Here is a 22668-nt window from a genome sequence, read left to right on the forward strand (position 1 = left end):
TTGCTCACACAAGTGTCATGTTGCCTTAATCAGTGACTCAAAATATTTTTAGTAGGATAACATGCTTAGATTATAATACAATACTTCATATGCCACTGACATTACACCATTTTAGAACTGTTGATGAAATGGAGAAGTCTTAACAAATGTTTACTCTAAAGCCACATGCTGACAGCAGTTAGAAATCACTGCTAAAGTGCTCACTCAGCAATATTCACATTGCGGTTATTTTAATAGAGTTTGAAGTGAATTCCTAGCCAAGAGAATGGACAGAAGTTGTGAATTACATTTACACAAGAGATTCCAATGTCAGAGTGTTCAAGAAAACCATACAACACAAAATATATTTTTTAAAAAAGATCTAAAAAAGGAAATATATATGCCTTGTTTTCCTCAGTCTGTAGTTACAACAAAAATGCCTGTTTTCTCCTATCTCTTGCTTTTCTCTCATTACAGCTTCAGACAGAGATTCTTCACAGAAACATTATCAGAAGGAAAACAGTAGAGTCAGTTTTCCATTTCATTTAATTCACTTATTTCTATGACAGGAAGCTAGTTCTTCAATTAAGCCAAAAAGAAACTTAAACACTGCATATAAGCCAGCTAATTCTCAAGAGCTGTCCTGAGTTCCAGCTAAGAATACCTATGAAAACATTTACCATTAAAAACAATCTCAACGATACATATAAAATGATGGAGTCTAAATTAGCTGTTACCACTCAAGAAAGAGATCTCAGAGTCATTGTGAATAGTTCTCTGAAAACATCCTCTCAATGTGCAGCGGTAGTCAAAAAAGCTAACAGAATATTGGGAATCATTAAGAAAGGGATAGATAGTAAGACAGAAAATATCATATTGCCTCTATATAAATGCATGGAAGGCCCACATCTTGAATACTGCATGCAGATGTGGTTGCCCCATCTCAAAAAAGATACATCGGAATTGGAAAAGGTTCAGAAAAGGGCACAAAAATAATTAGGGGCATTAAACAGCTTCCATATGAGGAGAGATTAATAAGACTGGGACTTTTCAGCTTGGAAAAAGAGATGACTAAGGGGGGATATGACAGAGGTCTATAAAATCATGACTGGTGTGGAGAAAGTAAATAAGGAAGTGTTATTTACTCCTTCTCATACCACAAGAACTAGGGGTCACCAAATGAAATAAATATGCAGTAGGCTTAAAACAAATAAAAGGAAGTATTTCTTCACACAATGCACAGTCAACATTTGGAACTCTTTGCCAGAGAACATTGTGAAGGCCAAGACTATAACAGGGTTCAAAAAAGAACTAGATAAATTCATGGAGGATAGGTCCATTGATGGCTATTTGCCAGGATGGGCAGGAATGGTATCCCTAGCCTCTGTTTGCCAGAAGCTGGGAATGGGCGACGGGATAGATCATTTGATAATTACCTGTTCTGTTCATTCCCCCTGGGGCACCTGGCATTGGCCACTGTCAGATGACGGGATACTGGGCTAGATGGACCTTTGGTCTGACCCAGTATGGCCATTCTTACGTTTTAATGAAAAAAATTGAGCCTACCTGTCACAGAATAGGTCAATCACTGGGAAGCGGGCCATTCAAGGACACACCTCAAGGTTCCTCTCCACAACACTGAACAACTTAAACAACCTTCCCACATCCTGCCTTCCATCATACCTACATAAAATAGTCACCCTCATCCAATGTTCCCTCTAATTTTTTTTCCATCCACATGCAGAATGAATTTGGTTATGTGCACTATATTGAGGTAATGTGCAGATGTGTGCCACCAGTAGAAACAAAATACCTAGATATAATATATATTTTTAAAAAGTTACTATGGGGATAATTACTCCAGCCAGGACAGGTTAGGCATTTTATAACTCACTATTCAAACAATTAAATTTAAGCATAAGAGAGAACTAAAAATTATGAAATGCACAGATCAGTCAAAAAACTAAAAAAGCACGCTTTGAAAACAGTATCAACAAGTACCACCACCACCACCACAAGTATGTGTTGGGAGATGAGAGAGAGAGACACACACACACAGACTCTGTGTGAGTGTGTGTGAGAGAGAGGCTTGCCCCTTTACGTAGATTGACACTCACCAGGCTGAAGCCTGCTTGTTCAGACACAGCAGCAGCTACCAGCAAGCTCTCTCCGTCCCACTCCTGAGCCCTGTTGTGTCCTGTCCCCCAGCTCTGTGGAGATGGGGTACAGGACGGGGGGACACCCTGACATCAGTGCCCCCCTCCTACTTCCCCACTCTGCGAAGCAAGCGGGAGGTTCCTGTGAGCAGCTGGCCAGGGGCTGCAACGCAGAGGCAGGAGCAGTGCGTTAGTGGCAGGAGGGGCACCTGAAGTGCGTGGCACTTGATAGATTGCTGAGCGGCCACGCAGCTTAGAGGGAACTTAGCCCTCATCTACATCACACATTTACACCAAGGGGATTCTCTGGTGGAGACACCCATCTTTAGAAGAATCTTGCTTTATGATTAAAAGGAAAATTAGCTTTTAGTTTTTTTCAAAAATTTACTTCTGGGGTGCTTTATAATCAGTTTGTAAACTGCTCTGAGGCTTTCCTCTTGAAATTAGCATGCTTCAATCAGAGTTCTGACACAGAAATAAAACAGACACTAGACTGAGGAACACTATAACTCTCAAAGGCAACTTTGGAGACAATCAGAAACTTACTGAAGTGGTAACTGTGAAAAGTAAAAACTACTTTTTCCATAAGTAATTATTATATGAATGCTAAATATATCTAGCACAGTACGTGTCCTACAAACTATCTACAGGGCAGACTGAAAGGGCTTCCAAACATCTTTCTTAGGAAAACAAGCTACACATGCATTTGCTAAACTTTCCTGAATACATACTTACAGATTGATCTGGGAGTTTGTTTTTAGGTTAAGAATTTAGAATGCTATGTAAGTTTATCTAGACACAGAGAAATCACCACCACAGGAATCAGATAAATATTCTAGCAGTAATATTATATTGTAGCCATCCAATAAAATATTCTTTCCTTAAAAAACAAACAAGGAAGCTAAATACAAAGAGGTTAATTTAATAATATTACAATTATAACGAATCAATAGAATGTAAGGACTTCAAATTTAAAGGTATTCCGTACCCAAAATTTACACTGAGAGTTTTCTGTTTTAATTTGGTAACCTGTTTGCTCTGTGGTATTGAGACAAAATTGGTGTATAAAATCTGTATTTAACCTGAAAACTAACAAAATAATATAAGTCTAAAGAAAAAAAACCCTTATAATTATTTGGATTAATTAATTCTAGTTGCAATTTCCCATCATTTTAAGTGCCTGTGAAACATATAGTATGGCAGCATTAATATTACAGAACACATTAACTTTTCTTCTTACAGTATAGAAGAACCACTGATAATTATATAAAAAGGCAAAGAAAAATATAATAATAATAATAATAATAGTTTGGTATACACCTGGTTTTAACTTTAACCCAATCACCAATTCTCATACCCTTTCAACCTAACTCTTTCACATATCCACCAGCCTACTCCCGCAAGCTCACTCACCTGTTTACCAAGACATCCAGTAAGAACAATCCCAGCTTCTGTTCCACTATATTGCTGTCTGACCACCACTTTATCACCAAAACATTTCTGTCAGCAGTTAATACCCACCCTCCAATAGCTAAGAGACTATTCTTCATTACCTCTCCTTTACCCAGAATGGGAGAAAGAAACTTGTACTACATCTTGGATTTACACAATTACGTTTCTCTTCTAGTCAACTGTTATCCATGCATTATCTTGCTTTTCTTCTCAGTTTGTCTCATATTCTCACTAGAAAGACAAGGTGGGTGAGGCAATATCTTTTATTAAGAGACAAGCTTGTCTCACCAACAGAAGTTGGTCCAATAAAAGATATTACCTAACTCACACTCTTGTCTCTCTAATATCTTGGGACCAACATGGCTACAGTAACACTGCAAACAACAACAGATCATATCCTTACTGTTATTTAAGTTTGTTTTTAAAAAGAGAGGTTACTTACCAGTAACTGCTGTTCTTTGAGAGTGTCGCCTCTGTGTATTCACACTTGTGGGATTGGCACCTCCAGTCCAAGATAGGGGAGTCTACCAATGTCACTGGGTCTTTGCTGACCCTGAAGCAGAACTGGAAATAATGGGTGTTGTCCTTGGTAATAATGAGATCTAGTTGGGACTTACTCCCCTTGTATAACAAATACTGCCAGATTTATACCTAAGACATTTGTGCTGCTGTACAAAAATTCTGTTTAAATAATCTGCCTGGACATAGTTTTTCTCTGGCAAAAAGTTTTGGTCTTGAGCAAAGGGAGAGAGTCTTGCAGGCTAGGCAACCAGCTTTCAACTCCAGAACCATGATGTGTAGACAACTCCTAGAGAGTCCACAAACCTTGAAAAAAGACTGAAAAACAAGGAGAACATGCCAGTCCACTATGTGGAAACAACACACTAAAGGTAAAGGAGGTGAGAAAAGAATCCCCTAATAAGCTTGTGCTACTTTCACCTTTTGCATTTTCTATGAACCAAGACATTAATGGGTCAGGTGTAAGTAGAATAAGAAGCAGTACCTTTGCTATCAGTTGTATGGAGGCACAGACATAGCCTGGATAGCAGTATCACCTAGTTACATTGTTACAAAACGTGTCTGTGGATCAAAGTCTAGAAACTTGTGAAATCAGGGACTTGTTGCCACTTATACCATATATCAAACCATTTCAGGCAAGTGGCTTATCAGAGTCAATCGTGCTGAAACCTCAACACCAGACTCAGTCAACCTAAATGGATCCAAAGACCAGGTAGATTTTCGGGGAGGGCAAGCAGGATGGTTGCCCTGGATGCCAACTTTTGGAGGCACCTCATCACTACGCCTGGTTTTTTTTTTCCTCCTCCTAAGCTTCTCAGGGGGCACCGAAAACATTTACTATCCTGAGAGGAAAAATATCTTGGGCCAGCCCTGCTGAGGACTGATGTCACTTGTACTGGTACTGGATCACTTCACTGAGAAGTTCACCAGAGTCCAGCATGCTGGACTCAGTCGACCGAGATGGATCCAGAGATCTGAGTGCCACATACAGTATGCTCTGAACCACTCCTTGTTCTCTAGTCTATGGTGCCAAAATTTTGGTGCCAGTGCCAAGACTTCGGCACCAAATTAGGCAGACAAGTCCAGATTTCCACGTGGACTCTGGTACTGTGACGGTGCCAGAACCTTCATACCGAATTATGCCAATCCAGCCAGAGCCATATCTAAGGGACTGAGACCACAGCACTGAATTAGATCAACCTGGAGGAATCTGGGGATCTTGGTGCCTTGTTCATGGTTTAAGAACCTTGGAAATGACTGCCAACCAATTAAGACTGAGGAGTTGGATAATATGTAAGCCAGACACAGAGCCACTTAGGTTAGCACATTGCCAGACTTAGCAGACCAGGCCTGAGGAATCTCTTTTAGCAGTAGGGATGTGTGAGGCAGCCCTTGTGGTCCACATAGTTCTAGATGACACCTGTGCAAACAGATACCATTTCTTCTTTTAAATAAAGAAACCCATAGTGATAATTTAACTAAAACAGCCCTGAAAGGGCAAAAGAAAATCACTGACAAAAGAAGCGAGGACACTGCATGTGACCCAAACTCACTACCTCTTTTGGCAGTTAAGGAGGAACTGAGGGACAGTTTTATACCTTTGAAATCCTCCACATGGGGCAAAAGAGGAAGAAGAAAGTGGACACAGAGGACACTGGGTCACTCAGTGCCAGGGAGCACCAAGCTCACATGTGGGAATATTCAGAGGCTACTCAAAGAATATAATGTATAGTACTGAGAAGTAAATTAAGGGTCAAACAGTCCACATACTTTGCAAGTCCTCTGGAGAGCCTCAGAGGATATTGATATTTACAGTCATTATTCAAAACATAGAACATAATTATTTTAATGACTGGATGACAGATTTAAAACAACAGATTTAACTAACTTTCTGTTTGACAGTCATCTCTTCTGGCCACAGCAATAATTCCTGATGTTATATTCCACTTTGTATGAGTTTCTGAATGACTTTCAAAATGTTTCAGAATTTTAATTCTGAACAGTAATTAATTATTAACCTATTTACAATTCTACCTTGCTTCCCCTATCCCTCTCTAATAACTTTCCTCTTGACTGTTCCCTTCACAGTTTACACCAATGGTTTAACAGACATTCAGTACCCTCCCTCTGGAGACTGAATGTTTCTCTGCTCCTAGCCTTATTAGCTCAGTGCCTTTCATCTAAAATTAATTCAAAGGCTACATTTCTGAGATGACACAGCATTAGAGAGCCAAATCTCACAGACCTTTTTTCTGAAATGTAACAGTGATAAAACAGAAGTTCTTGCAAAGAATGCTATATATCCAAAAGATGCATATAGATCTGTCAAAGAAATCTAATACAACTTTTATTAAGTAAATGAACAAGACATATTTTAAACATTTGTCTGGGTGTACTAGATTGAAAAAGTTGCCTGATAAAATACTTACTTTGAAAGAAACTGTACCATAGCCCATACACCACCATACATTAGCCCTTTAATGAGCCACGAATCAACATCTAGGTCTGCTATAAACCCAACCAGCCAAATAACTAGGAATGGAGTTCCTAGCATCACCTTCTGACGAAATTCCTGCACAGAAACAAATATTTCAGTAAGCAATTTACAGTTCTTTTAGTTTCTTCTTTACAGTTCTTTAACAATCTAACTAAAACAGTCATAACTCATTTAAGTCTAAGAGCCTTAGTATGGGAAGGGGGAAAAAAGCTGCTTTTCTAAATGTATTTTTCTTCTTTTAAGCCTGCTCATACTATGCAAGCCATTTCTTTCCTAAATGGAAACTAGAGATTTCCTACTAAAAGATGTCTTGATTTCTCTTCTAGCATCAGTGATTAGTCAAACAATTTTCATGTGTAAAATGCTTTTTATTCAATTAGACTAGTTAAAGACCAAATTCAGAATTCATAATTTTTGAGCAAATCAAGTAACACGGTTGACCTCTGTAGATACCTGAGTCGTTCAAATTGGCAACTATGTTTTACACACTAAGAAAAACTAACATAAAAGCCATAATGCAATTAGGTTGGAAGTTAGAGACAAATTAAGAAAGTAATTTATTTAAAACATGGAAGATTGTAAAATCATTTGCAGCATTGCATATGGAAATCTAGTTAAGAGTAGATTGATAAATAAGGGGTAAAAGCAACTATAGTAAAGTGGAGTGGAAAATGGCTAAAAATAGTACCGTGATGTTCCACATTTGTGTCTCAATCACCTTCAGATCAAAAAAGTGCTAAGATTAGAACTAAAAAGATTTTATACATGCCATAGTTGCAAACTCACTCTGGGATATAAAGTCAAGTTATGTTCTTTCTGACTAGCACATTATCTCCAGTAACCTTTACCCAACTAAAATATATTTTACGTGTAGCACAGGAGCTATTGAGATGTATAGCTCTATACATCTTGAGGTAAATATTCTCCAATTGGAATTCAGTTAACAATTATACTGATCATGCCCAAGTGGGAACAAAATCCAGCTCACTATCAGCACCATAGGGGCTCTGCTATCCTAGCAGGACAGAAGAATAGTAGAAACTTATTGCTGTCAGTAGGTTAATCTAACACATAGGAAGCAGGTTTGTGGGATGAGAAAGTTCTACGTTTACATAATCACCTTTTTCACTTTTGTCTCTGTGACAATAGCCACAGTTTAAAGCAAACCTTTTATTTCGGTTATCCCAATAGCGCAGAGCCAGTACACTGAAATTACATAAAGATACCCCAGTAGAGATGGGTGGAAACAACTCTCTGCATTGTACTAGACAGTGACATGAAGCACAGGTGACATGCTCAATAACTCAAAAAGGGAGTTAGCCACACTATCTACAAGAGGCCATATAACTCTGAGTTTAGTATATATGACGAGAAAAGTAACAACTAATGTGTAAAAACAAAATAAAAAGATGAAAGTGGTTCATTTTGGTGCACAAATATCACACAAGAACACTACTTTCATGGTAACTCTTGATGATCTGACATATAAGCGAAGTGTAGGCGGTAACTAATAGCCAATTACAATTTAAATACGCAGTTAGATCAGAATACAGGCTACATTCAAGTTATCAAGCAATCAGCAGAATTATGCAATTACTATATATTACATAGTAAATGCTATGAAGCTTACAAAAAGTAAAATTGCTTACCTAATATTCATGTAACTTTGATCTCATATAGTTAGACTGTAAGCATTTTGGGACAGGGGCCATCTTTTAGTCGTGTGTGTCTATACTGCCAAGCACAGAGGGGACTCAATTACTGACTGGTATACCAATCCTTAATTGGGGCCTCTAGGCACTACCACAATATGAATAAAGACTAACAATTTAAGTATTTACAAGTGTTAACTTAAAAATGCCGGAGAAAAGATTTTCTCAAAGACTGTAACTAAGGTTTTCATTACCAAGATACACTATCTTCGAACCAAGAAACAATAATTTCAAGCCTCATGTGCCGCATTTACAGAATATCTGGCATCACAGCCATCTCGCTAACAGATGAAAATTAATTCTAGATGGAAATCCCCTGTATATATTTTATATAGATAGCTATTTATTACAGAGACTGACAGATCTCTCTCCTAGACACCTCCATTTCCCACTCCTCCTCAAAGATCCTACAATGTATTCCATCCATTCTTCCTCTGTAAGATTTTAAGTCAGTAAACACCACTCAGCTCAGGTCCAATATTCTTCCTGTGCACAGAGTTCGAAAATAAGCCTAGGTTCTAAATTGTCATTCCCTGGGTAACAAAAGATTAAAATGTCATTAGCCCACCACGCCAGTGCACTACAAACAATTTTTAAAAGCAGTTCATTTTTGTAGAAAATGTATGTTTTTGTTAAATTGAGCTGCTTATTTTTAAAGCTGACAGGTGAATTGCTTATCCATCAATCTAATACCACTGCTAAGGTTAAATATTCCAATTAGAATTCTATCTTACAATCAAATAAAAAGCCTTTGAAAACTAGGTAGCTTCATATGCCACCATTATACTGTCGCAGTCAGCCTCTGTGTTCCTTCACTTTGTCATACAACACTCACCAGCAGTTATACAGGAGAGCAAAGTTTAGGAAATAGCCTGAAACTTCTATTATCTGAGGGTGATTGAGAATCAGATTTGTCAAAGTATCTTGGCTCTCCGCAGGAAGCATACCGCATTGCTCCGAAGGCACTCTCCCTGCTGCTCAGTCAATGCAATAACATTGCCGTTGACCCTTGGAAAAAACTACAAGGCTGCTATGGCATTGATATAGAAGATGGATATAAGACGACGATATGAGATAATCCCAGAACTGAAACATGGGAAAAAGTTCTTGTTAATATCTATCTACACGAGCTCTCGTGCCATGCCAGCCACTGTAGTATTGAAGCACCTTTTTTGAAAAGGGAGGAATATGCCAAAAATATGGTTTTACATAATGAAAAATGTGAGGTTTCTTCTCACCTTATCAGCCTTTAGCTTTCTGAGAAATGATGGACTGTCGTATCCCTTTGCCTGTCTTGCCTCCTGTAAGTGGTTGATCATCCAAACATTTTTTCTCTGTTTTGCCAAATCAAGCGGTGATTCTCCCTGCCAGGAGTTTGAAAAATGGGAGAAATTTAATTTAAAAATAGAAAGTATTCAGAACAGTTTTACTTTTAAAATAGAAAATCACCCACATAAAATTATCATCATATTGAAAAGACATTAAATAATATTCTGGTATTATTTCACTCTGATGCTTACTTTGACACCAAATAGACTGTTCATTCCCTCCAGTCTTTTTCTTTTCACTTCCCTTATAACTGCGTGAGTGATGAGCACAATGCTAAATCCATGCTCATGACATAATTTCTATGTCTCAAATGCGACAACAACTATTGCCTTTAGGGATCCTCTGGCAAAACAAATCTGTGTTTAAATGTCCTGAACACTCAGTCTCCTTATCTGTGTTCCCGCCCCCCCAAACTATTGACAGGCAGCAGAAACTAAACCAAAAACATAAGCATTTGTTGCCCACTGGATCATGGAAACTCTCCACTGTATATGATTACTCCTCAGTTACTTCTTTACCTCAAGGAAGACATCATCACTAGAAGTCACTAGTACTACAAAATGTTTTCTATGAGAAAAGTTTCTCACAATTTAATGTTACTAGGTCAGCCCCAGCCTTTGTGGTCCTAGGAAGAAAATGGAGAAGGACAGGAAGTATATGGATTGCTGGCATCCAGTTTATCCTACCATTATGAGGTCCTTATGCTTGGCTTGTGCCAGGTTCTTCACTTATCTTGAAGGGTCCCAAGGCAGCAATGACATTGTCCTAGTTTCTCTCTCATTGCACACTCAGGAGGGGAGTTAGAGAGAGTGAGAGAGCAAGCGAGCGCACGGACTAAATGGATTTCCATCCACAGAGATTGACATCTGTTTTCTACTCCAAGAAAAAGAGCTAAGTGAAAATTCATGACTAGGGTCAGATGTTATAGCGGAGGCAAGAGACAACCAATTGTAGGTACCTCCAGCTCCAGTTTCGCATTTGACTCCTCCTCTCTTCTACTGGAGTTAACTCCCCTCCTAAACAAAGCATTCATGGAGGCTTGAAAAATAGCTGAATCCTCCATCACTCGGCCATGCCTAAAAAAAAATGAGACAGGTACCAGAAACTGAAGTTACCCAGAAAGGGCACAGTGTACTAGCAACTGAAGAGGAGCCTTTCAAAGCCACATAGGACAGTCACCTAACTACCATTGAATGCTAGTGGGAGTTGGGCACCTAACTTCCATTTGAGCCTTTGAAAGTCTCATCCTGAGTCTCCATTAAGGGATTAAGTAGTACATTATGGAAACCCTGAAGTGCATTTTTGTGGCTCCTCTGGGGAGTTTCCTTCCACGTCCTATATATGAGTGTTGAGCCAGCCTAGTCCATCAGAAACTTACACCAAAAGTTATCTTTATTCTCATTGTTACTCAACCAGAGTATTAAAATATAGGTTAAGCTAGCTCAACCCTCTGAGGAAACAGAAAATTCTGGGGATCAACCACAGTGAATACCCTGTCTACTCACAGATCTATTGGTTTCTTGGATCACTAATCTCTGGAAAACCCTGAGACACTAAGTTTTTGGTGTCATTTTACATATCCAAATTATAAAGATTACCTGTGGACAAGTAATCCCCTCTAGGAGTTGTTCTCCTAAGTAAATCCTGCAGTTGCCCCATTTCCAGCTGATCATCCCTTCTACTAGAGGGCCATGTGACACCTAGTGACTGCTTAGATAAAAAGACTGCAGGAGCTTTAAAGAAATCCTTTGACTATCCTTCTAATCAACTGGCCATTTTAGTGTATTCCTTTTATTAATATGGAGGCATAACTGATTTATTAAATACATTTTAATATTTATAACCTACATCAGGGAAATCAATTCTGGTCTATCAATACACTTATCTCTGTGCCAGTAAGTAATAACTATTTAGCTTGATGTGATCCATCATGTGTGATCTTAATGATCAGAAAACAATAGTCTAAGGGCACGTTAACGGGACATTCACAGTCAAGCCTTTAAAAGATATGACTGAAACCTCATACCAAGAAAACACATCAAGGATCCACTCTAAGATTCACTGGTAGAGTCAGTTAATTCCTCTTTCAGTAAATGCTCTCCTTATTTTAGAAATTCATGATTTAATAGCATAATTATTACTTTCATTCTTCCTTTGGAAATGGAAGACATTACAAGTACTCAAATAAGATTTCCACTGATTTGTTTTAATAGACAAAATACTTGCCTCATCTATGAGACTACCTCAGTCCGTTCAATAAATTATGGGTAAAAATACTGGATAACTGTGAGAGAATCATTATAACATGGGGTTACTGCCTAAGATTCAGTCCTTTCTCTCAGTAATGAAAGTCATTCTATCTCCTTTCCAATCCAATCCTCAAAGGAAAAGAATATGATCTTACCACCAGGAAGAGTTATTTATCTTCTTATTTTTATTGTTCAAAAAAGAGTTGAAACAGACAACCCCATATTAATTAAATTAGAAATGGCAAATTGATGCTATATCATCAACCCAGTATACTGCCTAGTGTCATCAGATCTCCAAGATGTGTGTCTCCATGTTTCTAAATATCAAGCTGACTAGATTCACTCTAGAAGCTTTTCTATTTCAGTAGAGAGCACTGATTTTTCTCCCTACTGTCTCTTGATCATTAACCAAAATCCTGGAGGTAGTCTTTCTGTTCAAAAGAAAACCATTGCCTTACTTGGATAACTGGTTCTGACCTGGGTCAACTCCCTCAAAAAAGCTTAAAGGGTAGTGTGATGTCATTTACTAACATTTTTAGTGCCTGGAGCTGACTGCAAACTTTTCCAAAAGCTTGAGCTCACTTGTAACATTTCAGTCTCTAACAAATCAGGAAATAAGATGGGTTTTCCATCCAGAGGATTCAAGAAATACTTGAAATACAAGAAATACTTTAGCTATACTACATTTTCAGTCAATTCCAAGCTCTCTGAGGAAAGAACTTTACTAGACAGGGTTATGGATATGTCCAGATCACCATCTGTTCCACATCAACAGTTCAGAATTGACAAACGTCTGAAAAAAAATCAAAATCTGATTTAAGGATAACTAGCTATGATTAAAAAGGCAGGAAAATCTAAAGTTGAAGCATTAGTCAACTGAAAAACTGGGAACAAGATGGGGCAATTTTCTTCTATTATGGACAGCATCAACTTAATTTAAACCTACATTTCTAAAACAAATTTTTATTTTGAAAACGTTCCTATAATAGAAAGCCAGATTTTTGTGACCAGGCCTCCTCAAACTCAATAAGGGAAACCTATAAATGTAAAAGAGAGAGAACAGTTATTTATTTTACAGTAACTGTTGTTCTTTGAGATGGTGTGGTCAGTGTGGATCCTCATGTAGGCGTGTACGTGCCTTGTGTGTGAGACTGGATTCTATAAAATAGCAGTATCTGCTGAAACCATGCATGAGCGTGTGCCTGTTTTTGCTCCCAGACAAGGGCATCAAGGGAGAAGCAGCTGCAACCCTTTCTCACTTCCCTTGCATTTCAAAGCCTCTGGAGCAGAAATTCTGATATTTAGTGTTGTCCCGCGTGGCACAAAGATCTATTATGGAAACCTCTAATGATGGGTATATGCTTTATGATGGATCTCCACAGGGACCACTCATGATTAGCAATAGACTATTTGTTCCAGAAGTCTGTCAGGTCGCTGCTCATTTGCAGGAGGTATAGAGCCATTGGGTATGCCTACACTGCAATGAAAAACTCGTGGTTGGCCAGTGCTCAGGCTGCGGAACTGTTTCATTGTAATTTAGACTTCCAGGCTCAGGCTGGAGCCCAGACTCTAGGACAACTGCAAGGTGGGAGGGTCCCAGAACTTAGGCTGCTGCGGAAACACGGAAGTCAACACTGCAATGAAACAGCCCCACCAGCCAAGCCCAGCAAGCTCAAGTTGGCTGCCATGGACCAGCCACAGGTGTCTATTTGCAGTGTAGACATACCCGTTGGGGTAACCCATTTCAGTGGTACCATGTCCAGAACTTGATGGCCCCTAGAAAGAGAGGAGACAAGCATACACCTCCTTGCTTGCTGACATAGTGCTTTGAGCTGTTACAGCTGCTCAGTGTTTCTATTTGTGGAACTCCAGTGTTACTAACGCCAGCATAGAATGCGGCTTGCTAACTCAGCAAACCCTGATGTTATTCAGAAATAACTCCAGGCATGGTTCAGTGACAAAGGCACTTGGCGAGGTTTATTGCCCTTAAGGCACAGTCCCAGCACCCTGGCTCCATGGTTACAGGTACACTAAAATGTGAGTGCCCTGTGGTAAGGAGCAGTTCAGTCAGCAGCAGGAGTCTCTACTGTCCCCAAGGCCACACAAAGGGTTAAGGCAAGGTACCCCAACATTTAGAGACTAAGACAAACAACTTATGTACCCCCTTACATGTTTCATAACATCCACTTGTTACCTCCCGTTGTACCTTGCTTACAGATGTCCCAGGCAAAACATCCCTATTCATCATTTCTGTCAAACCCTCTTATCTGGTGTCAAGTCGCGAGGTACCTGGGCTAATCTTTTGGAGTGTGTTTATACACATACCCAGTATTTGTTGCTTCTTAGGAATACTTGTATTTTAGCAACACTAACAATACCTTTGCCAAGGTCATGTATCAGACAGTAAACTTATAAGGATCTGCTTTAATACATGGCCTGACTTTGGTTCATGGCCTAACTTTGCTGACTATGGTTCAGGCCTCAGATCTTTCACCAAGCCCAGTGCTCCAGGCTCTCTTTCTCCTACAATGTGGAGACTTATGTCTTCTGAAGAACAGGTCCCCTGAATTTGTAGATGGTACAGATGGGTTTCCCAACCACGACTGATATATCAATATTAAAGTTCTTGCTGGGGAACTAGAAGAGAATGGAATCCTCTCACTAAAAACATTCTTGGTTTTCTTCCACCACCTCAGTTCTGTGATGACATGAGAAGGAACCAAAATATTCTTGTTCAGCTGGTGTCTCAACAGTGAACAGACAGAGCTAGGGTGGCCACAGGTGAAGCCTGGCAAGTGGCATTATGTACATGATTGAATCCAGAATGACTCGATTCTCCTGTCAAATTTGCTGCCTCTGAGAGGAAGCCAGGTTAGTAAAGAAGGTGGAAGATGGGCACTTTCTAGAGAACATTACCTTCTTTCTTGTGGATACTTTGGCTGACAACTCTCTGAGTATGATGGAGTCCTCTGCCAGGGCTGGTATTCGTAAGACTTCCTATAAGGAGTAGCATATAATTCTGAAGGACTGTAGTGCTGCCCATGAAGTTCTTGAGGGAGTGGCGTGTGTTGTCCACTTTCTGTCTGAAATGCTCAATTCCCATTGACCGGGGGTTCTGTCACATGTGTCCATGGCCACGTGTAGTGATGGTCTCTCAAACATTTGGCCCTTCTTAATTTTTTCCTTTAACTCACCCCGTTCTCTTACAAGATTTTAGATAGGAAGGGAAGGACCCTCTCCCAAGTGAGAAAATTGTATTTAGTAAACGGGGCTTGGTAATTTGCCACCTGGAGGTAGAGTAAAGCTGATGAATATGCCTTGTTCAAAAAAAAAAAAAAAAAGGCGGGGTGGGGGGGAGTGGTCCATCCAGCTTTTCGGATCTTTGTCCTTGGGTGTGACTTTTGTGGACTTCGATTTTTTCCAGTGCTGTTGAAACAATCGGGGACCCTGAGTATGGATTAGCATAAAAATGTTCAAAGCTCTTTGGTGACATCTAATATTCCTCCTCCATTTTTCTGAAGTGAGAGCAAGAGTAGTGTAATCCTTTGACTGGTTCCAGTATCCCTTCATCAAATCAAAGAGTCTGTGAGACTTCTCACCAATGTAGAAATGTAGTCTCAATATCTCAGGCCTCCATAATGCAGGACAGGAAGCCTTGAAAAGCTTTGAAGACAATTTATTTGAAGGCTGTGGCTGGTGTCACCACCTTGTCCAATGAGGAAGATGACATCTTGTGTGAAGATGGGAGGAGTTGTGATCCCTCCGTCATTGCTGACCCTTGGGGCTCACATCAAGTTCTGATGTGGGTGGCCTGGCTAATGAGGCCACCAGGGAATGGGATCTCCTTTTCCTGGAAATATGGGAGGGAAAATCTGTTCCTTGACATGAGAGACAGCAGTCCCCAACAATTCCAGTATGACCAGGATGGTATACCATATGGGTGCTGGCCAGATCAGTGCCACCTCACACCCCAGTACTCTCTTTGGGAGTTGCATTCTTAAGGCAGAGGAGAGGGATCTCCACTTGATGCCCACAAGAAGGAATTTATTTCCTCTTTAAATGTCAGTGCTGTAGAGAGATATAGTATCAGGACCGGTTCCAGTACAGGAAACACCTCTAAACATGATCCAAATTCCTCCAGTGGGTATCTCGCACTCATGCTAGGCTCCCCTTCACAGATTCTGGTGCAGAGGTCAGCCACAAAGGTCTCATTCCCTGTGCTGCTTCCAGTCTGACTGAGGAATCAGACACACTATTTGAACAGTGATGTTGTGTGTCTGTCTTCCAGAACTTCCCTTCACATATGAGCTATAATTGGCCTCTATGAGTGAATGTTGTCCTTACATACAGGCACAGGTGCTTGCTTAACTGCCTGGGATGCAGGTGCTATAGCTGTCAATGCCAAGGCTGTCAATACTAAGGCTTTTGGTGCTGAGATTTCCAGGGCTGAGGGCTTTGTCTATGTTGACATAGCTGGTGTTGAATTAATTGATGCCAGCTCCACTCGTGCTTCTTTTTACCTTCTTTCCAGTGCGTGACCTTGGGGTCTAATTGTGCTTGTGGGAGAATCGGCCAATTCTGGCTTGTCTAGTAGTGACCATCACATCCAGGTCCAATATGGACTGCTCTAGCACATGTTGCTTGAGTCAGGCATCCCTGGATTTGTGGGTCCTGGACCAAAAGCATTTGCCCATAGAGCACCTGTCCAGGATGTGACTCTATCCTATCATCCACCGTGTACGTCCTTAATAGGGATCAGTCTGTCATAGTACGGGCAGGGTTTAAATCCTGAAGGTTTGCAGTCTGCCGTGAGGCATGGTGGATGGTGCGAAGTGCCTTGCTCCACTGTACAGAGGGGTCTGTATTAACTTTTCTTCCATTTTTTTTTCTTTTTTTGTGGTACAGCGAATGAAAGGATTGTGAAGATGTTTTCTTCACAAACATAATGAAAGAAATGGTTTTAATGCTTCTAAGAAAAGTAGCAGGTTGGACACTTGCTAGTTTCTGTTCCACTGTCACAGGTGATCAGGGGGCGGGTTGTGGCTACCTGCCCTTTATGATCTCACATAGCAGGATGAGGCAGCACACGGTACATGTGCAGCCCTAATGGACAGTGCTATTCAAAAGAATGATCTTGCACCCATGAAGCAAATGTGCACCTATGGAGGGATCCAAACTGATACACATGCAAAGAAGAATCTCAGATTTCGTGTTTTAACCAATAAAGCTGATGGAAAAAATATATGAAAAATAATCAAAATCTTGTTTTTTCAACATTTTCTGACAAGTTCTAGACAAAAAGGTCTAACCTTTTCCTTGCAAAGATAACCTTGAAAATGCAAGTTGACAAAAGCCACTGTAGAGCAACTGCTAGATCTGAATGTACATTACTGATTTTTCTAGGGATCACAGCTTATTCTTGGTTTCACTTATAGCCACTTGGCAGTTCATCTCTGGGAGGGCCCAGAGTAGGACACAGTCATGCTGCCAAAGGTGGCATTAGGGCCTCTGCAAGTTCTCTCCCAGTCCGTTATATATAGTCACATTGGTCCCTTTTCTGAGCAGCAAGCATAACCATTCGGCCACAAGGAGGAAGAGCACAATAGCATGCTATGAGCACAGTAGCACAGGTGGGAAGAATGTATCCAGATCCGGAATAGCAGAGACTTTTTAGCCTTCCTCAAAATTCTCCGAGGGTAAAAGAAGCTCACCCAGACCTTTCAACAGCTGAGGAAAATGGATGAAGAGACAAACCTCTTCACCTGCCATAAAGGGAAGGCACTTCACATTTATCTGACACCTATTACCAAAGATTGCTACGAAAGACAAAAAAGTCTCCACCTCTTTAGAGACAGCAACATGGCAAAATTTCAATAGTTACCCACTTCCAAGTGCACAGGTTTGGGAATCTAACTGGGACGGTAGACCCTGGACTTTGATGATAGATTCTTCCCCTCCCATCTCTGATATTTACTAGTAGGCTTAGTTTTTCAGCTAGTGGCTATCGAAGTATTTGAGCCCCACCTCTCCCTCTAACTCTCATGCACAATAAAATAAGAAATTAACTTAAGACAGAGCCTGAGCCACTATTAGTGGTTACAGAATTGCCATGGATTTGGTATGCATATTTATATCTAATCAGCAGAGATCTTCTATAATTCTACTCCTGAAAACCATGTCCCTTTTATAAGAACTACCAAAGCTTACAGAAAGATAGCACTTAGGACCAAGCTAGTAAAGTTAGAGAGACTCTCATAAAATCTAACTCTGAAAATTATTGAGTCTGATGATTTGTCACATGGAAGCATATTAAGAGTATTATTCCCAATGTGTACAACATTACATACAAATGTTATTATTCTTACAAGGGGACACTAGGTAAGAAGTTGCTACAAGCACTCTTGGGGTTCAATATTTATTACTGTCTGTCTTTACACTCGACATGTAGTTGTGATCCTTTACTCACACACCTTTACAGAACAGACTGCATTTATAACTCCCTTAAATCTATTATACTTATCTGGAGTTCTAACTTTCCCCTGAGAAAGTTCTGTCACACTAGATTAGGCAATCAAGAAGATCTCAGTTTTTCTTACCCTTGAAAGCATTTTTCTGGAATTGTTTTCCCAGCCTGAAGGGGGATAAACTGCTGGCCCTTTCCTGCAAATTTCCTTTTATAGTGCTCTTGCAAGAAAAAGTTGTTCAAAGGCCAGAGCTTACATTTACTCTGAGAGTTTACTAAAATCTTCATTTAAATCAGGACATGCCCATGCCTATTTCCCTCCTTTCTCCTATCCCCCCCAGCCCCCGCAAAAAAAACAAAAAACAAAACACCCCCAGCTTTATACCTAGAGTGAGTATTAAAGTTGAATATTTACGCTTCAAGACTGTTTGTATTTTGCAGGAGTCACAAAATGGAGCTATCATTTCCAAAACTCAAATTGCCTGATTAGTTCTATAATGTACTAATAAGGACTATTTATGACAAAAAAAGGTTCCTTGTCCAATTTCTATTAAAATTAATTAGGTCACAGTTATGGGTTTGTCCTAGGTAGAAAAAGGAGATACTTCTGTACATGAGATATGTACATGGTCTCTCTCAGTCTATTATTTTATTAAGTAACACAGAATAGGAGCTTTTGCTGCAAGACTTGGACAGCTGCTGCGTCTGTTCAGAATCTACCCACACTGACTACAAAGACCACAGAACTTCACATTAGTGAATCAAGTGTGCAATAAGAGTCATGATCATTTGTTTTCATGACCACAATTAGCTTATTCTTTCTAATAAATAAGATCTATCTGGCTATTTTATTACACAATAGTTTATCCAGCTTTTTAGATCAGTGGTTACATATTTTCTTCTATCCATTTGTAGTTCCTTTCTATATTTGACTTTGAAAATCATAGACTAGGGAGTAAGCACCTGTGATAGAGAAAGAATGTCTGTGGAGAACATACCATGATCCAGCAGGTTAAAAGCCTATTTTCTGTCTGACTGCTGCTGCCTGCCAATAACCGAGGAGACGATACAATATGCTGTTCCAGACTAAAGGATATCCCTTTATGAAAAGCAATATTTTTAGGTGAAGTGATTTATTATATATAATATTACATATACACTGCATATATGGTCATTTTATAATTAATAGTTGAAGAGATGCCACAGAAAGTAGCCACATGTTTGGGCTTGTAAGAGTTGAGGCTGAAAATATAATTCATCCATGGTTAACTATACAGGTAACTAGTAGAGTATTACAGCATAGTCATGCAAGCAAATGTGTGAGGCTAGCCACTTTGGTTCAAAGCATGGAAAAAGCAAAGTAGACTTTGTGATGAATTTTCATTCAAGAATACCAAGATTTGTGACCGTCTAGAATGCAACAACATAGCTTCAATTGCTGTAAACTTATATTGCACTTGCTTGCGGGTCTGACCTACACTGGCCAAGAAAATGGATACCCTTAACAATACTGTGTGAATTCATATAAAATATGTATATTACTTAAAGTTCATAAGTTGATTGTCTCTGCGGCTGACAACATAAGACAAATGCCTTTATCACCTCGAGTGAACCCACAGAACAAATTAACTGACCTATACCACATGCAGTATGTAATAATTGCAAATATCGGGCTGGGTTCTCCAGTCTGTCCATCCTTATTGTGCCACCCAGGATTCAAGCTAAAAATGGCCACTGGAGAATCCCCCTTGTGGAGATGAACACACCTCTGGCACGCACAAGCAGTGGAGCCTGTTTTTATGCCAGCTGCCACAACTCTAGCACACATGGTGTGCTGGTAAATGGCTGAGGTGTTGCAGCTCCACTATTCCAATTATCTATTGATCCCTTAGGGTACACTGCAATAAAAAACGGGTGCCACAGAGTCTCAGAGCCCAGGTTAGCTGACTCTGGCTTGCACAGCTCAGGTTGGGGGACTAAAAATAGCAGTGTAGATGTTCAGGCTCAGGCTGGAGCCTGGGCTCTGAGACCCACCCCCCTCCAGGGAGTCTCGGAGCTCAAGCTCCAGTCTGAGCCCAAACATCTACATCACAGTTTTATAGCCCTGCAGCCCGAACCAGCTGACTCGGGCCAGCCATGGCTGTGCCACGGGTCTTTTACTGCAGTGTAGACATAGTGCCTTTGTGCCAGTGGCATAACTTGGAGCAGCTACTTGGCGGTTCTAATGCTAAACCACAGAACTGTAACTGGCTCCCTAATGACTCCACCCCATCCCTACCATCAAGCAAAACTTAGTCACATGGGAGAAAAATGAGACAATTATATTCCTTTAACCAATATTCTGTAGTTATGGAACATTCTGACTGCCTTGTGAGACGGTGGAAAATTGGAGCTTCTGTCCTCTTTCCAGAAAGCAGCAAACATCCCACACCTCAAATCACCCCAAAACTTTTAGCAAGATTAAATTTTCAGTCACACTCTTTCAATTTTATACTCAGAAGCATATGCTCCCACAAAAACTGATGTGCACATCTTTGAGTGCTTATGTGTTTTTGCAGATACACATAGTCACAAACGTATTTTTGCAGATGCAGAATTAGAGGATATGGGCCACTCTTGCTGAAAAATGGGTCCCAAATTTAAACAATATAGTTGCACAGTTTCCTCAGTATCATCATGACCCCACATCACCTCCTAGCAATTATCTAACTTCTAGTAATAATATTACTGTACATCATTTATAATAAAAGATTAAAATGTTTACCTTGATATTTTGGGCATCAACATTAGCTCCAGCTTCTAGTAGAAGACTAATTACTGTAGTATTTCCTGCTAGCACAGCCCAATGTAGTGCTGTATTTTTGTGATATTTGTCCCCAAGATTAATGGAAACATTAAAAGTAAGCAGCAATCGAGTTGGATCCACACTAGAAAAATAAAAGCTTGGTTAGATCTACAAAGAATTAAAAATCACAATGCACTTTGTTTATGGGTTTGATTTACTTAAGCATCTTAGTGCATCAACTCAGACAATATTAATCAGAATACCCCTTTTTTATAGTGTTAAGTACTAATGGCCAATTCTGCTTCCACTGAAATAAATTATAAAACTACTTTTGAATCCAATGGAATCTGCACAGGGCTATAAATTAGTTAATAAGTGTAACAAAGCTTCTTCTAGATGGTAGCAGAGCACATATTTTCACATAAATTCTTGTTTTCCCATGTATCACAGAAAAGTGACAGTATCATTACAAATATATAATACCATGCAAATGTCTACGTATTTGATGCATAGCAATGAGGGTACAAAACTTCTCTCGTTCCTCATCATCACACAACTCCTATAGAAGAAGCAGCAGAGGAAGGAGAGGGAAGAAAACACAGTAATAATGTTAAACAAACAATGCCCTCTCTTCTTCACTAATTGTCATAAATCAGGCAAATTATAGTAGGGTTGATGACATTATGGGAATAATTTAGCTAGCTAAAAAGATAGTGACTTGTTTGTTTTTGTATTTTATATTGTCTGATTAAGGCAAAGTGCTTTGAACAGGTCTGTATTATAATGAGTTTATTACCTGTGTGTTCTGTAAGCTGCCCACATTAAAGGTGTCATTCCATTTTGATCCATCATATCTACATCCTGATAAAAAGAAAAGCATTAGTGAGAGAAGTAAAAAATGCTACAATTTCAGTATACTATAGGAACAGAGGATTTGCCATGCTGTATCAGATATTGGTCATTTAAGTCTGGTATCCAATCTTCAATGTAGACACTGAGGGCTTGTCTACACAGCCCCACGGTTAGGACTACAGGGGGATGAACTGCAGCACGCACCAAAGTGCTGTGCTGTAACTGCCCCACCATCTCTGCTGGTGCAAACCAAAAGATACCTAGTTTGTATTAACATAGTACTGGTCTGGAAAGGCCTTCGTTAATGCAAACCACGTATCTTTTAGTTCATACCAACACTGCCCACATGGGTGAATTACAGCACAACTCTTTGGCGGGTGCTGCAATTCACACCCACATAGTGCCTATTGCAGTGCAGTACAGACATAGCCAAACTGATGATTCACAAGAAAACAAAATATAATGAAGTTGTGCATTGCAAAACCTGGGAGCAAGAGACGTTTTTCCCCCCTCTGTGCTTGGCATAAATAAGATAATGCCCTAATATTTAAGATTTGATGAATGCCTGCAGGAAGCATAATCAAGCACTTCTGCATTTTAATACATCTTTTGTATTTACAACGCCAGGTTTTGTATCCACAAAAATCAGTATTGAATTAACATTCTCTCCTCCAG

General features: G+C 39.8%; 1 protein-coding gene across 3 annotated transcripts in view; it reads right to left on the minus strand.

The window, feature by feature from the left end:
* Positions 1–22668, minus strand: part of ZDHHC17 (zDHHC palmitoyltransferase 17) — a 128655-nt gene that overhangs the window by 46036 nt on the left and 59951 nt on the right. For all 3 annotated transcript variants that reach the window (XM_073327711.2, XM_073327709.2, XM_073327710.2), the window contains 4 exons: positions 21938–22002; positions 21121–21283; positions 9554–9679; positions 6536–6678 (listed from right to left, as the gene is read on the minus strand). In XM_073327711.2, coding sequence (XP_073183812.1) covers positions 6536–6678; positions 9554–9679; positions 21121–21283; positions 21938–22002 — 497 coding nt within the window. The remainder of the gene's footprint in view (positions 1–6535; positions 6679–9553; positions 9680–21120; positions 21284–21937; positions 22003–22668) is intronic.

The sequence above is a fragment of the Lepidochelys kempii genome, chromosome 1 (assembly GCF_965140285.1).
Source record: "Lepidochelys kempii isolate rLepKem1 chromosome 1, rLepKem1.hap1, whole genome shotgun sequence".
NCBI classification, from domain to species: domain Eukaryota; kingdom Metazoa; phylum Chordata; order Testudines; family Cheloniidae; genus Lepidochelys; species Lepidochelys kempii.